We start from the raw sequence: 15,763 nt of genomic DNA, 5'->3' as shown, positions 1-15,763 counted from the left end.
ACGGCTGCCTGTACACGCCCTGGAAGATCTACGGCTGCTTGTACATTTCCAGGAACATCTACGGCTGCCTGTACACGCCCAGGAAGATCTACGGCAGCCTGTACACGCCCTGGAAGATCTACGGCTGCCTGTACACGCCGAAGAAGAGAATGTTGCTGGTATCGTTATCTTGAATGAGAAAGACGAAGGGTCGGTCACACGAGAACACGCGAGGAGGTATAAAGGACGTAAGGCTCATGATCACAGTCGCAGCAGCAGCCTCCGAGTCCTCCTCGTTCACCTCTATCACGGCCTTATGGATGCTATCGGTAACCAGCAAATTGCCAGTAGGATGATAATTAGAGAGGTCAGCAGCATCAGTGAACAGGTCCTGGATCCCGAGGGTGTTGAGAGCCTGTGGTAGAGATGAGAGTGTTACAGGTAACATACAACACGTTGCTATTCACCTCAAGCTGGTCTCTCTCCCTGCCGACAGTGTAACAATGTACATATAGAACAGCGCCGGTATGCAGACGGGTCTTAATAAGGGAGGCAAATGTCTGACGATCTCCTGGTGTGCGTTGGCTACTGACGGCACTAAGGTGGTAGTTAGTGTACACAGTAGACCATCTGTGTTCACAGTAGACCATCTGTGTTCACAGTAGACCATCTGTGTACACAGTAGACCATCTATGTTCACAGTAGACCATCTGTGTACACAGCGGACCATCTGTGTACACAGTGGACCATCTGTGTACACAGTGGACCATCTGTGTACACAGCGGACCATCTGAGTATACAGCGGACCATCTGTGTACACAGTGGACCATTTGTGTACACAGTGGACCATCTGTGTATACAGCGGACCATCTGTGTACACAGTGGACCATTCTGTATACACAGTGGTCTGTGTACACAGTGGACCATCTGTGTATACAGCGGACCATCTGAGTATACAGCGGACCATCTGTGTACACAGTGGACCATCTGTGTACACAGTGGACCATCTGTGTACACAGTGAACGATCTCTTGGTGGGAAGTAACACACAGGGATGTGGTATATATAATATGTCAAGCCACAAGGGTCAAGAAACGTGACACAGGACAAAGTACACTAATGGTTCAAGAGGCAGTGGAGAGAAGCGCAGGAGAGGAAGACAAAAGCCTGGACAAAGTAGAGAGAGCTCGGATGAGAGGAAAATAGACGCACTAAAGGGAGTCAGAAATTATTACAGAGTCAGGAGGGATGCCGAGAGACAGTTTGAAAACGACATAGAACTAAGGACCAACCAAAGCTGTTTTAAAGCCATAGAAGGAGTAAAACAACAGTTAGAGACCACATTATAAGGCAGAAGATGGAAATGGAAAACGACAAGAATGTGTGTGAGGAACTAAACAAAATATTCAAGGTGGTCATTACAATGGCATCACTGTGGAGACCAGAGTTAAGTGATGAAAGGCCAGAGAAAACACTGAATGACATAATAGTCACAGTAGAAGAGGTTACAAATCCCCTGAAGGAACTAGATGTAACAAAATTAATTGGACCAGACTTAATATCACTATGGCTACTGAAGGAGACTGAAGAGGTAAAATGTGACCCCACTTACTGAGTTTTTTTTTTTTTTGAGATATATACAAGAGTTGTTACATTCTTGTACAGCCACTAGTACGCGTAGCGTTTCGGGCAGGTCACTGGAATACGATCCCCTGTCGCGAAGAATCGTTTTTTCATCCAAGTACACATTTTACTGTTGCGTTAAACAGAGGCTACAGTTAAGGAATTGCGCCCAGTAAATCCTCCCCTGCCAGGATACGAACCCATGACATAGCGCTCGCGGAACGCCAGGCGAGTGTCTTACCACTACACCACGGAGACTGTTTAAATAAATCAACCACGGGGACTGTGTTTAATAAAACACTCTAAACATGGATTCTTCCAGAATTATGAAAAAGGCAAATGTAGTCACTAAATTAGAGACCAGAGTCATTGACAAGTATTCCTAGTACAGTGCTGGACTGAGTAATCGGGTCGAGAATACTGGAGCATCTAGAGAGGATGAACTTTGCAACAGAACGACAGCAAGGATTTAGAAGGGGAAAGTTATGCCAGACAAACTTTTAGAGTTCTATGACAAGGTTACTAGAATACGACAGAAAAAGAAGGCTGGGTAAATAGCATTTTCCTAGACACTTAAAAAAGGCATTTGATGATGTTCTTTGTGAAAGGCTCGTGAACAGGCTGGGACACTTGGGAAAATACTAAACTGGGTAAGGAAATACTTGAAGGAGAGTAGTCACAGTCAGAGACAAGGTTTCCAGCGGGAGAAATGTAACATGTGGGTCCCCCAAGGATAGGTTCTGGGACCACTACTGTTCCTAATATATGTTAATGATCTCCCTGTAGGAGTGACCTTGTGCATGTTAATGTTGACGAACGATGCCAAAATAATGATGTTACGGAAAACAGAGGTAACAGAGGATGATTGCAGAATGTTACAGAATCATCTGGGCACATGTTTTATGTCACGCCACAAGGGCCATGGGACGAGACAGGCAAATATCTTGGCATAACGCACTGAGTTCATGAAAGTTAACATGAAGAACAGTGGAGGGGGAGGGATTACATGATCAACAGTGTGGTAACATGTTGATCATACCACAGGTAACATACCGCAGCTCCACGCGTTACACCCTTGTCATGCCGTCAATAACACTCTTGTCATGCCGTCAATAGCACTCTAGACATGCCGTCAATAACACTTGACATGCCGTCAATAACACGCTTGCCATGCAATCAATAACCTTAACAGATCCCACACTCTCTTTGAGAAGTATATTTATAATGGTTTAACTAAACTCAAGAAATGTTTGGCCAAAGGTTACCAATATTATGATAAAATCAACAAAGTGATGACGTACCTTTATCAGGTCCTCCGTGATCACTTGTTCCAGCCTAAACCTTGGAAACTTGAGGATAACTTCCTGTCTCCTGAGGTTGGTGAGGGCGTGGCGGAGGGTGTCGTGGGAGAGGCGCCGCAGCATGGCGTCCAGGGGCGTGGCGGAGTTGCAAGGGGCGCCGCCGGGGGTGTTGTCAGGCAACAACACCAACATGGACGCCACTTTCCCCTTGTACGGCATCTCTAACACCGTCGCTCCCAGCTCACTCGAGTCTCCTGCAACCACAGAGCACTGTAACCAGTGTTCACCGTCAGGACTGTCACACTAGTCTGCTGCAACAACATGACGAAGGTTGGAGTTGCTCACAGCGTCTCTCCCATAAACATTCACGAGATCCCGCAGGGCTCTAAGACACCACTGTTACATGGCCCACATTTAGATCAAGACGACCTCCCGATCTCAGAGGAGGTTCCAGACCGAGTTTTCCTGAACAGTAAACATCACAGTGCAGCAAACATTAGAGGCAAAGCGCTGCCAGCATCTGGAGGTAAACAGAGACCATCTCGGCCCCAAAGTATGGGGTGAGGGGTAACTGGGAGGATATGGGGTGAGGGGGAGTGGGAGGGAATGGGGAGATGGGGTAGGGGGACTGGGAGGGAAAGGGCAGAGGGGAAAAAGGGTGAGAATCGGGATAGGGTGACAGGGTGGGAATGGGGGATTTGACTGAGCATTTGAGTGGGGACAGGGAAGGTTCGGGATTGGGAGGATTTCTATGGGGAGGAGAGTGGTGGTGTTGCCCTCCTGTCTAGTGTTGCTGGGATGCTGGTTGGGGGTTCCCACCCTCTCACCTCTGGGAATGTTGTGTTGGGGCTGTGGTTCCCTGGTTTTCTCCTCTCTCCCTGCATGTTTTCTTTGCTTCTGCTGCCATGGCTCTCTCCTCTATCCTCCCTTGTCATGTCCCTATGGAGGAATACTTTTTTGTGTCCTCTAACATATAGCAGCACACACACACACTCTGGAAAAGTGTTTCCCCAAAGGAAAAACCAGAAAAACACAGCTCCCAACACAACATCCCCAGAGGCGAGGGGGACACCCACAACCAGCTACCCAATAACACCAGCGGGGAGGGCAACCCCACCACCCTCCTCTGCATGGAACACTCCCCTACCCCAAACCCTCCCTGCTCCCACTCAAATGCTCAGCCAAATCTCCCTCTCCCCACACCCAATCCCCACCCTTCTACCCTTCTACCCTCCCCTCCTCCCACCAAGTCCCTCCTCCCCCCTTTCCTTCCTGTCCTCCCTCCCCTTTCACCCCATACCCTCCCTGTCCCTCCCCCTTCACTTGATCCCCCGCCCCTCATCCCAGTATCCTCTGAGACCCTGTTATCCACCTCACAAATCCTCACACCCATGGAACAGCTTCCCCCACCAGCAGAACACTCACCAAGGAGGCGATTGGAGAAGGGACAGAAGAAAGTGAGCCTCAAGGCAATGTACACTAACATAGATGGAATTACAAATAAAGCAAATGAGCTTGGAGAATGGGTACTCGAGGAAAACCCGGGCATAATAGCCCTCACAGAAACAAAGCTAACAAAAACCATAACAAATGCAGTGTTCCCACAGGACTACTATGTCATGAGGAAAGAGAGGGAAGGAAGCAACCCGTTCTCGCAAATTTAATAAGTCAATATTGACTAATTAAATATGTGCATAGGTGACATACTTAACATAATAGATACCCTTAAAAAGATTCATAGAAAACACCGACCTTACCTAACCTTGTTAGTATCTTAAGATAAGCATCTTATTGCTTCGTAATTACAATTATTACTTAACCTATAATAGGTATAGGTTAAGTAATAATTGTAATTACGAAGCAATAAGATGCTTATCTTAAGATACTAACAAGGTTAGGTAAGGTCGGTGTTTTCTATGAATCTTTTTAAGGGTATCTATTATGTTTAGTATATCACCTATGCACGTAGTTAATAAGTCAATATTGACTTTACGAATTTGCGAGAACGGGTTGAAGGAAGAGGTGGTGGTGGTGTAGCCCTTCTGGTAAGAAAAGGCTTCTGAGCCTATTGGGCTCTATTATATCTACACTAGAAACTGTGTATGGAGTTAACCTCCACCATATCACTTCCTAATGCATTTGATTTGTCAACCACTCTGACACTAAAAAAGTTCTTTCTAATATCTCTGTGGCTCATTTGGGCACTCAGTTTCCACCTGTGTCCCCTTGTGCGTGTTCCCCTTGTGTTAAATAGACTGTCTTTATCTACCCTATCAATCCCCTTCAGAATCTTGAATGTGGTGATCATGTCCCCCCTAACTCTTCTGTCTTCCAGCAAAGTGAGGTTTAATTCCCGTAGTCTCTCCTCGTAGCTCATACCCCTCAGCTCGGGTACTAGTCTGGTGGCAAACCTTTGAACCTTTTCCAGTTTAGTCTTATCCTTGACTAGATATGGACTCCATGCTGGGGCTGCATACTCCAGGATTGGCCTGACATATGTGGTATACAAAGTTCTGAATGATTCTATACACAAGTTTCTGAATGCCGTTCGTATGTTGGCCAGCCTGGCATATGCCGCTGATGTTATCCGCTTGATATGTGCTGCAGGAGACAGGTCTGGCGTGATATCAACCCCCAAGTCTTTTTCCTTCTCTGACTCCTGCAGAATTTCCTCTCCCAGATGATACCTTGTATCTGGCCTCCTGCTCCCTACACCTATCTTCATTACATTACATTTGGTTGGGTTAAACTCTAACAACCATTTGTTCGACCATTCCTTCAGCTTGTCTAGGTCTTCTTGAAGCCTCAAGCAGTCCTCTTCTGTTTTAATCCTTCTCATAATTTTAGCATCGTCCGCAAACATTGAGAGAAATGAATCGATACCCTCCGGGAGATCATTTACATATTTCAGAAACAAGATAGGACCGAGTACAGAGCCCTGTGGGACTCCACTGGTGACTTCACGCCAATCGGAGGTCTCACCCCTCACCGTAACTCTCTGCTTCCTATTGCTTAGATACTCCCTTATCCACTGGAGCACCTTACCAGCTACACCTGCCTGTCTCTCCAGCTTATGTACCAGCCTCTTATGCGGTACTGTGTCAAAGGCTTTCCGACAATCCAAGAAAATGCAGTCCGCCCAGCCCTCTCTTTCTTGCTTAATCTGTGTCACCTGATCGTAGAATTCTATCAAGCCTGTAAGGCAAGATTTACCCTCCCTGAATCCATGTTGGCGATTTGTCACGAAGTCCCTTCTCTCCAGATGTGTTACCAGGTTTTTTCTCACGATCTTCTCCATCACCTTGCATGGTATACAAGTCAAGGACACTGGCCTGTAGTTCAGTGCCTCTTGTCTGTCGCCTTTTTTGCATATTGGGACCACATTCGCCGTCTTCCATATTTCTGGTAGGTCTCCCGTCTCTAGTGACTTACTATACACTATGGAGAGTGGCAAGCAAAGTGCCTCTGCACACTCTTTCAGTACCCATGGTGAGATCCCATCTGGACCAACAGCCTTTCTAACATCCAGATCCAGCAGGTGTCTCTTGACCTCCTCTCTCGTAATTTCGAACTCCTCCAAGGCCGCCTGGTTTACCTCCCTTTCTCCTAGCACAGTGACCTCACCCTGTTCTATTGTGAAGACCTCCTGGAACCTCTTGTTGAGTTCCTCACACACCTCTCTGTCATTCTCTGTATACCTGTCCTCGCCTGTTCTAAGTTTCAATACCTGTTCTTTCACTGTTGTTTTCCTTCTGATGTGACTGTGGAGTAGCTTTGGTTCGGTCTTGGCTTTGTTTGCTATATCATTTTCAAAATTTTTCTCTGCTTCTCTTCTCACCCTGACGTACTCATTCCTGGTTCTCTGGTATCTCTCTCTGCTTTCTGGTGTTCTGTTATTCCGGAAGTTCCTCCACGCCTTTTTGTTCAGTTTCTTCGCTTCCATACATGCCCTATTATACCATGGATTCTTCTGTTGCTTCTCGGATTTTTCCCTTTGGGCCGGGATGAACCTGTTTACTGCCTCCTGACACTTTTGGGTAACATAGTCCATCATACCCTGTACAGACTTGTCTCTGAGGTCTGTGTCCCAAGGTATTTCACTTAGGAAACTTCTCATCTGTTCATAATTCCCCTTTCGGTATGCCAGCCTTTTGATTCCTAGTTCTTTTTTGGGGGAGATAAGTCCTAGTTCTACCAGGTACTCAAAGTTCAATACACTGTGGTCACTCATTCCCAAGGGCGCTTCCATCTTAACTTCCTTTATATCCCATTCATTTAGGGTAAATATCAAATCAAGCATTGCTGGTTCATCTTCTCCTCTCATTCTTGTTGGTTCTTTGGTGTGCTGGCTTAGAAAGTTTCTTGTTGCCACGTCCAGCAGCTTAGATCTCCATGTTTCTGGTCCTCCATGCGGGTCTCTGTTCTTCCAATCTATCTTCCCATGGTTGAAGTCTCCCATAATTAGTAGTCCAGATCCATTCCTGCTAGCAACAGAAGCTGCTCTTTCTATTATGTTAATGGTGGCCATGTTGTTTCTATCATATTCCTGTCTAGGTCTTCTGTCATTTGGTGGTGGATTATATATGACTGCGACTATAATTTTTTTCCCTCCAATTGTTACAGTACCTGCTATGTAGTCACTGAAACCTTCACAGCCCTGAATATCCATCTCCTCAAAATCCCAGCCTTTTCTTACCAGCAGAGCTACACCACCCCCACCTCTTCCTTCCCTCTCTTTCCTAATAACATAATAGTCCTGTGGGAACACTGCATTTGTTATCGTTTTCGTGATCTTTGTTTCTGTGAGGGCTATTATGTCTGGGTTTTCCTCTAGTACCAGTTCTCCAAGCTCATTTGCTTTATTTGTAATTCCATCTATGTTAGTGTACATCGCTTTGAGGCTCACTTTCTTCTGTCCCTTCTCAAATCGCCTCCTTGGTGAGTGTTCTGATGGTGGGGGAGGCTGTTCCATGGGTGTGAGGACCTGTGAGGTGGATAACAGGGTCTCAGAGGATACTGGGAAGAGGGGCGGGGGATCCAGTGAAGGGGGAGGGACAGGGAGGGTATGGGGTGAAAGGGGAGGGAGGACGGGAAGGAAAGGGGGGTAGGGAGGACTCGGGAGGAGGGGAGGGGTAGAAGGGTGGGGATTGGGTGTGGGAGGAGGGAGATTTGGCTGAACATTTGAGTGGGGGCAGGGAGAGTTTGGGGTAGGGGGGTTTTCTATGCAGAGGAGGGAGGCGGGGTTGTCCTCCCTTCTGGTGTTACTGGGTAGCTGGTTGTGGGTTCCCCCCTCGCCTCTGGGGGTGTTGTGTTGGGAGCTGTGACTTCCTGGTTTTCCCCTCTCGCCCTGCGCCTCTTCCTTGCTTCTGCCGCCATGGCTCTCTCCTCCCTTGTCATGTCTCTCTGGAAGAATACATTTTTTAATTTTCCCACGTTTTTCAGGGAGCTCTTCCTTGATAGGATCTTCTCCTTTGTGTTCTCGTTTGCAAACACTATCTTTATCATTCGGTCTCGGTCTTTGTTGTACCGGCCTAGCCTGAAAACCTTCTCAATGCTATGCTCAGCCCCTTCCATGTCTAGTGCCTTTAGTACTTCATTCACTGCTGCTTTGTCCTTGTCATTCCACTCTGTCCTATTAGATCCTTCCTGCTCCTTAATACCCACAGCAACCACTGATCTGTTCCTTTCCAGCAGTTGGCTAGTGGAGCGTGCCGCCTCCTGCGAGGTGGCTGCTTTCATGGTCACCTCCATCACTGCAGTCATTACTTCAGAGTTATTTTTTTTTAGTATTTCCGCAAATGTTGCTTTTATTGTGGCATTCTCATCCAGAAAACTATTACCACCTTCTCCCTGGGTGGTTTTCTGATTCTCAGCCTCGATACCATTCTCTTTGAGGGCTCTAATCTCCTCCTTTGCTGCTGTCAGCTCTCTTTTCAGGTTGCTTATTTCGTTCTTCATTTCCTGCATCATTTCTTGCATCTCACTCTTGATGTCCTCCAGAAACTGGGCGAACATTTCCTTCATCTCGTCACCTTGGCTCTTTCCTGTTCCCCTGGGACCTCTGGCTGCCATGCTTGACCCTGTTGGGATGGGGGAGGGAGAGAGAGAGAGAGAGGAAGAGAGAGAGAGAAAGGGAGTGATAAAGGGAGAGATAAATGGGTGGGTGGGGGGGGGGGATCCGACCCTTCCACTGAAGTGAGAAGAAAGTAGAAGGGGAGGGGGGGGGGAGGAGATGGGGAGAGAGGCGGGAGGGAGAGAGAGGAGAGGGAGAGAGTGGGTGAGGGAGAGAGCGGGTGAGGGAAAGAGCGGGTGAGGGAGAGAGCGGGTGAGGGAGAGAGGGGGGGGGAGGTGTGTGTGTGTGTGTGTGGGCAGAGAGGGAGGGGGAAGGAAAGAGAGGGAGGGAGAGGGGGAAGGAAAGAGAGGGAGGGAGAGGGGGAGGGAGGGAGGGAGGGAGGGAGGGAGGGAGGGAGGGAGGGAAGGAGGGAGAGAGAGAGAGAGAGAGAGAGAGAGAGAGAGAGAGAGAGAGAGAGAGAGAGAGAGAGAGAGAGAGAGAGAGAGAGAGAGAGAGAGAGAGAGAGAGAGAGAGAGCAGGAGAGAGAGAGCAGGAGAGAGAGAGAGCAGGAGAGAGAGAGCAGGAGAGAGAGAGCAGGAGAGAGATAGTGGGAGAGAGGGAGTGGGAGAGAGGGAGAGTGGGGAGGGGAAGAGTGTGTGTATGGGCGATGCGGGGGACTGGGGGTGGGGGGGACGGAGATGGCGACTAAGTCAGGTCAGGTCAGATGGTGGGGTCAAGAGGGGGGGGGGATAGTAAGGTCCTATCCCAGGTGTTGATGCCTTTTCCCCCTGACTGAACAATTGTGTGTGTGTGTGTGTGTGCACGTGTGTGTGTGTCTGTTTTAGCGTGTGCACAATTGTGTGCGTGTATACGTACGTGGGCGGGCATGCTTGTATGTGTCAAGATATCCCTTATGCGTTACCTCTGCCTAAATGAGCCACTCGGAGATTTTTAAATATATATGATATCCTGAACGAGAATTTGATAATCTTTTACCTCAATCTGTACACCTGATTAATTGACCAGAGAGGGGTACATACCAGTCTGCCTCCCGCTCACACAACCAGATGAGTAAGTGATGTATGATGACGATGGTTATCCGTCGTTGTCTCCCACTATGTGATTCAATAAGTGCTGGTAGATTGATGAGGTCGGTTCTTCTCTGTCTACACAAAGCTCTGGAGACAGTCACTGTATCGTTATGTGACAGTTCACTAATTCACTGTACCACTGATCACAGTCATCACTCACAGCACAATCAGGTAGATCCACGGCGGGGCGTCCCACCCGGTCAGGTCACACACTTACATGCACCGGTGATGCCCTAGCTCCACTTTTGGTTTCTTCGCCAAATCTTCGCACTATCGCTAGCGATATGACTATGCTACGTTGCACCCTGCTAGCTACACACTGCGAGAGGCCAAATACTATGATCTAGCCTCTATACTCCTTCAATGTCCCGTGAAATTGACGAATTTCCGCGGACCTCACTAATCGCGTGTGTCTCCTACCGTCTCCCGCGCGCGCGTGTGTGTGTGTGTGTGTGTGTGTGTGTGTGTGAACTCACCTAGTTTTGCTTGTGTGGGTTGAGCACTGGCTCTTTGGTCTCGCCTCTCAACTGTCAATCAACTGGTATGTAGTGTGTGTGTGTGTTTGTGTGTTTTAACTTACCAATTTTGAAATAATCAACTTGTTTCATCATGTCAACAAGAGTGTGCCGGCCCGGGGTGGGGAAGAACTTCTCCTTGGTGGTGGCGCTGGTGTTGAAGGCCGCCAGCCAGAGACCCTTGAAGTAGGCGGCGTTCACCAGCACCATCACCTTGTCTTGCACGACTTTACCATCCACTAGTTCCGGGATTTTGCCTCGTGTTGCCTTGTTAACGAAGTTGTTGATTGTTGCAGCCGCCTCGTCGCCCTAATGGATGGAATAAAAGAAAACGGATTACCCAAAATAAGGGTAAACTAAACAATGAGGGTAAACATCTATAATACTGAAGTGAAAATGTCTGTCTGTTTGTTCAAAGTTTTAGGCTTTGATCAGACAAGCAGATAAGAGATAAGTTTCTCTTATGACTAGATTCACCCAAATTTACAGAAAGAATGGTCTGTAGTATGGGATAAACTTTGGTTGGTCAGGGTCACCAGAATTGAAAAGTGAGCAGGGTGTAACGTCCAAACTCAGACCCCCCACCACAATTTTTGGCACTGGCTGCTGGCTAACCCTGTAAATATTCTGAATAAAAAATCCCTATCAATAATTTTTTAATAATGTGCAGCATTATTCACTGATACTAGGAAAATTGACATAATTTTTTTATGTTATTATTTCGATCATAGGCCGATAAAACAAATTAAGTACAGCCACAACAACTCCCACAGACTCCCATGCCCTCACAGCCAAAGGCAGAGACACAGATACAAAACAGATGGGTAACTTTTTTAATAAAAAATCCAAACTGCTTGTTTCTTATCATAATATACAAGATTATTTACTGATTTTGAGAAAATATAAATATATTTTCTGATGTTCAAACTTCAGCCGTACTACCATAAAGACACAACTTCTATATTGCCTCCTCCATTCCTCCTGACAACTCCTTCATACCGTGTGGCTTACCAACGTCCCAAACCTACCACTCAATGGCCTGTTATATAAAACAAAAACACTCAAAATTTATTTTCTTAGAAAGAGAAAGAGAGAGAGAGGTAGATATTTAGAGATAGAAGATGGGGGAATAAAGAGAAAGACAGAAAGTAGGAAGATGGATGGATGGATGAATAGAGAGATGGGCGGATAGATGAATGAATAGATACATGATAAATAGATGAATGAATACATGGATGAATAGATGAATAACCATCCAGAGATCGATGGATGGACAGAATGATAGATGGATGGACAGAATGATAGCTGGAAGGACAGAATGATAAATGGATGGACAGAATGATGGATGGATAGAATGATAGATGAATGGATAGAATGATAGATGGATAGAGTTGTCGGAAATTTCCGACACCCCAAATGCTAACCCATGATACAATAAGACAAAATCCGTTGCGTTAAAACACTAATCTAACTAACCGTACTAATAATCTGATAATTGAGGGTTTAGAAGTTCTAGAACATGCAAAGGGATGATCGGGTCAGTCGCCACATGTTCGCGGTGACTATTCCTTTGCCTAACACTTCATAAAACTTCATCTACAATCTGCTTTTATTCGCGATTACCATCTTAGATTGAGTTCCATTAATAAATAGGATGAATTCCTTGACTTCCTCTTATAGTAAAATTTAAAACTGCCGTGAATAAATGTTTCATGGAGAAAGAGGAGGGATCATACTGGGAATTCTAGCTTAATATAACTCTTCCCAAATTATTGAATTCCTTGCGGTAGGCTATCAGAAACAGTATAAAACTGTTCATAATAATTGAGGATTATAAAATCACTCATAAATGAGCATCTACCTCCTCTCATATGTAAATTTACACCGGGAAGAGGTGTCGTGACTATAAGCTAGTCTCCGTTAGATAGCAGTCTCCGTGGCGTAGTGGTAAGACGCTCGCCTGGCGTTCCGCGTGCGCTTTGTCCTGGGCTTCGTATCCTGACCGGGGAGGATTTAATGGGTGAAGATTCTTAACTGTTGCCTCTGATTAACTCAACATTAAAATGGGTACCTGGTTGTAAAAACAATTCTTCGTGGGGGTCGTATTCCAGGGAACATAGGATTAAGGACTTGCCCAAAACGCTATGCGTACTAGTGGCTGTACATGAATGTAAGAACTCTTGTCTATATAAATTAAAAAAAAAAAATGTTAATCTTGTTTGAGGAGCTGTTCACTTGAGACAGTTAAGCAAGTCCCAGCTGTGTCAGGGTACAAGTGACAGGATGAACAACCCAGCGGGTTTCCTTCCTTTAGGGGAGTGTTGTACATGCTGCTATGGCGGTGTGTCCACTCACAAGATGAGTGACGCTGCCCAATAAACTCGCCCCTCGGGGCAAAATTTAAATTTAAATAAAAAAAAAAAGCTGTGAGGAAGGAGGGAGGAGGTAGGACGCCGCGCACAGTGGCAGTAGCTGAGCACATGGCGTTGGTGACGGTCGGATGTACCATAATACTCTCCCCTTAACCGCCATATTTGTACTTATAAGAGAAGGGTATCTCTCGAAGGGGCAAGTTGAGCAGCTGAGACTTGTCCTAGAACAAGTTACCATACATCGGACTGCCACATCCTCCAACTACGAGAGAACTTGTCCCAGTTGTAAGCTTTATTCTTTTGTTACGAACTCTATAAGATTAGAATTTCAGCCGGGTTAGGAGGCATGCCCTACAAATAAACCAAGTAAGCTTCATTTAATTCCATTGGGTATTGCCTTGAATATAATTGCAATGTGAATAGTAAGTTGTAGCAATTAGTATACCGTAAATTGTTGGCACATATACGATGGAGATGTGAGAGGGTACCACATCAGTTTCAACACGTGGGAGTACTGGACGCAGGGACCACGACGTCTATTTTGCATGTTTGATCCACGTTATCTACTCCGTGTCTGGGCTGACCTAGGTTGGATACGTCTTTCCAGCTAAGCCTCAAAGTTCTCACCATTAACCAACTTACTAACTAATTCATTGAATTAATATTATTTCAATTTCAAATTTAATACCATCAATCTAACCCCCAAATTTGTGTAAGTGGAAATACCTGACAAGAAACTATTATTAATACAGTCCATTTAATTATATAATAACAATTCTAAAGAAACACTTTAAACACTTAAACATCTACAAGAGTAGATGGATGGATACAATGATAGTTGGAAAGAAAAAATGGACGGATAGCTGGATAGAGGATCACACACACACACACACTTGTAGTGCTGCTGCTGTGTTTACTGGTGCTGCTGAGAGCAGTACATGGTGTGTGTCAGAGTGTCGCAGCTGTAGTGGTGCTGCTGCTGTGTTTACTGGTGCTGCTGAGAGCAGTACAGGGTGTGTGTCAGGGTGTCGCAGCTGTAGTGTTGCTGCTGCTGTGTTTACTGGTGCTGCTGAGAGCAGTACATGGTGTGTGTCAGGGTGTCGCAGCTATAGTGCTGCTGCTGTGTTTACTGGTGCTGCTGAGAGCCGTACATGGTGTGTGTCAGGGTGTCGCAGCTGTAATGTTGCTGCTGCTGTGTTTACTGGTGCTGCTGAGAGCCGTACATGGTGTGTGTCAGAGTGTCGCAGCTGTAGTGCTGCTGCTGTGTTTACTGGTGCTGCTGAGAGCAGTACAGGGTGTGTGTCAGGATGTCGCAGCTGTAGTGTTGCTGCTGCTGTGTTTACTGGTGCTGCTGAGAGCAGTACAGGGTGTGTGTCAGAGGGTCGCAGCTGTAGTGCTGCTGCTGTGTTTACTGGTGCTGCTGAGAGCCGTACATGGTGTGTGTCAGAGGGTCGCAGCTGTAGTGCTGCTGCTGTGTTTACTGGTGCTGCTGAGAGCAGTACATGGTGTTTGTCAGAGTGTATCAGCTGTAGTGCTGCTGCTGTGTTTACTGGTGCTGCTGAGAGCAGTACATGGTGTTTGTCAGAGTGTATCAGCTGTAGTGCTGCTGCTGTGTTTACTGGTGCTGCTAAGAGCAGTACATGGTGTGTGTCAGAGGGTCTCAGCTGTGGTGCTGAGACACTCAGTAGTACAGGTGCAGCAGTGCTGTCAAGGGTTCCCACGTGATGACACTATCCATCTGTGCAATAACAAGGGTCGGTGATCAGAATGAACCAACACACTCCAACAGTCACAAGTTAACTACAGTACTGCCGCCTGCATGCAGAATATATCACACCTTCTTAAAGTTGGTTGTCTGCACCTCTGTAGGGAGGACCTCCCTCACGCACTCCCGAAGGGCGAAGTCTGCGTCCACGTATATCTTGTTGGCCAAGTCTATCACATACTCTGTGGTGTTGGCTTGTCTCTCAGCATACCTGCGCGTTCATAATTAACAATAATATACCACAAATATTGGTAAACATTGCTCGTTGATACAGATAAATGTAATACAAATTTTAATTGTTTAAGTACAAAAGATAGTAATTAAGATGACAAGTGAGGAATGTGAATGGACTCACAGACGGTCGAGGGCCCTGTAGGTAGCCAGAGTGGTTGAAGGGTCTCTGAGACGAAGGGTGTCCTGCAGCTGCTGACGAGTCCTGCCAGCAGACCCAAAGTAGCCCAGGACCAGGGCGGTCCACACGCTGTAGGGCGAGAAGAAAAAGTTTCCTGTGGCGGTGGGTGGATAGAGCTGCTTGAAGAGGTCCAAGCTGAAGGGGGTGATGTGGGCCAGGTCAGGTGGGGAGGTCACCACCAGCTTGTCATTGTTGGAGATACACTGAGGCCTCACCACACTCACCAGCGTCACCACCAACACTGCTGCACACCACAGCTTCCTCATACTGTGGGGAAGAGGACTGTAGCAGCGGCGCTCCACCAACACTGATGACTACTTTATTATATTACAAACACCAATATCGTAATGAATTAAATATTTATATAAGTAGAAGCTCGCAGTCGTCTGAGGAGAGTTGTGGTGTAATAGTTTTGTTGGTGATGGGTGGTGGTGAGGGGGGGGAGAGCGGGGTGGTGGTGAGTGATGGTGGTGATGAATGATGGTGATGGGTGGTGGTTATGATTGGTGGTGGTAATGGCGGTGGTGATGGGTGTTGATGAGGCTTCGTAGTGATGATGGGTGTTGGTGAGGCTTCGTAGTGATAATGGGTGTTGGTGATGGGTGGTGGTGATGGGTGGTGTTGATGGATGGTGGTGGTGGGGGGTGGTGGTGA

General features: G+C 46.7%; 1 protein-coding gene across 1 annotated transcript in view; it reads right to left on the bottom strand.

Moving 5' to 3' along the window:
* The window catches only part of LOC138364299 (leukocyte elastase inhibitor-like), a 15,959-nt gene extending 572 nt beyond the window's left edge, over positions 1-15,387 (bottom strand). The window contains exons 1-5 of the mRNA XM_069323889.1: positions 15,053-15,387; positions 14,770-14,908; positions 10,626-10,869; positions 2,903-3,156; positions 1-394 (exon numbers count right to left, since the gene is read on the bottom strand). The exon at positions 1-394 is cut by the window's left edge and continues 572 nt beyond it. Coding sequence (XP_069179990.1) covers positions 119-394; positions 2,903-3,156; positions 10,626-10,869; positions 14,770-14,908; positions 15,053-15,375 — 1,236 coding nt within the window. The 5' untranslated portion in view covers positions 15,376-15,387 and the 3' untranslated portion in view covers positions 1-118. The remainder of the gene's footprint in view (positions 395-2,902; positions 3,157-10,625; positions 10,870-14,769; positions 14,909-15,052) is intronic.
* Between the last annotated feature and the right edge of the window lie 376 nt (positions 15,388-15,763).

This window comes from Procambarus clarkii, chromosome 13 (genome assembly GCF_040958095.1).
Source record: "Procambarus clarkii isolate CNS0578487 chromosome 13, FALCON_Pclarkii_2.0, whole genome shotgun sequence".
Classification (NCBI taxonomy): Eukaryota; Metazoa; Arthropoda; class Malacostraca; order Decapoda; family Cambaridae; genus Procambarus; species Procambarus clarkii.
The sequence above is the reverse complement of the archived record's forward strand: the minus strand, read 5'-3'. Positions and strand labels throughout refer to the sequence as shown.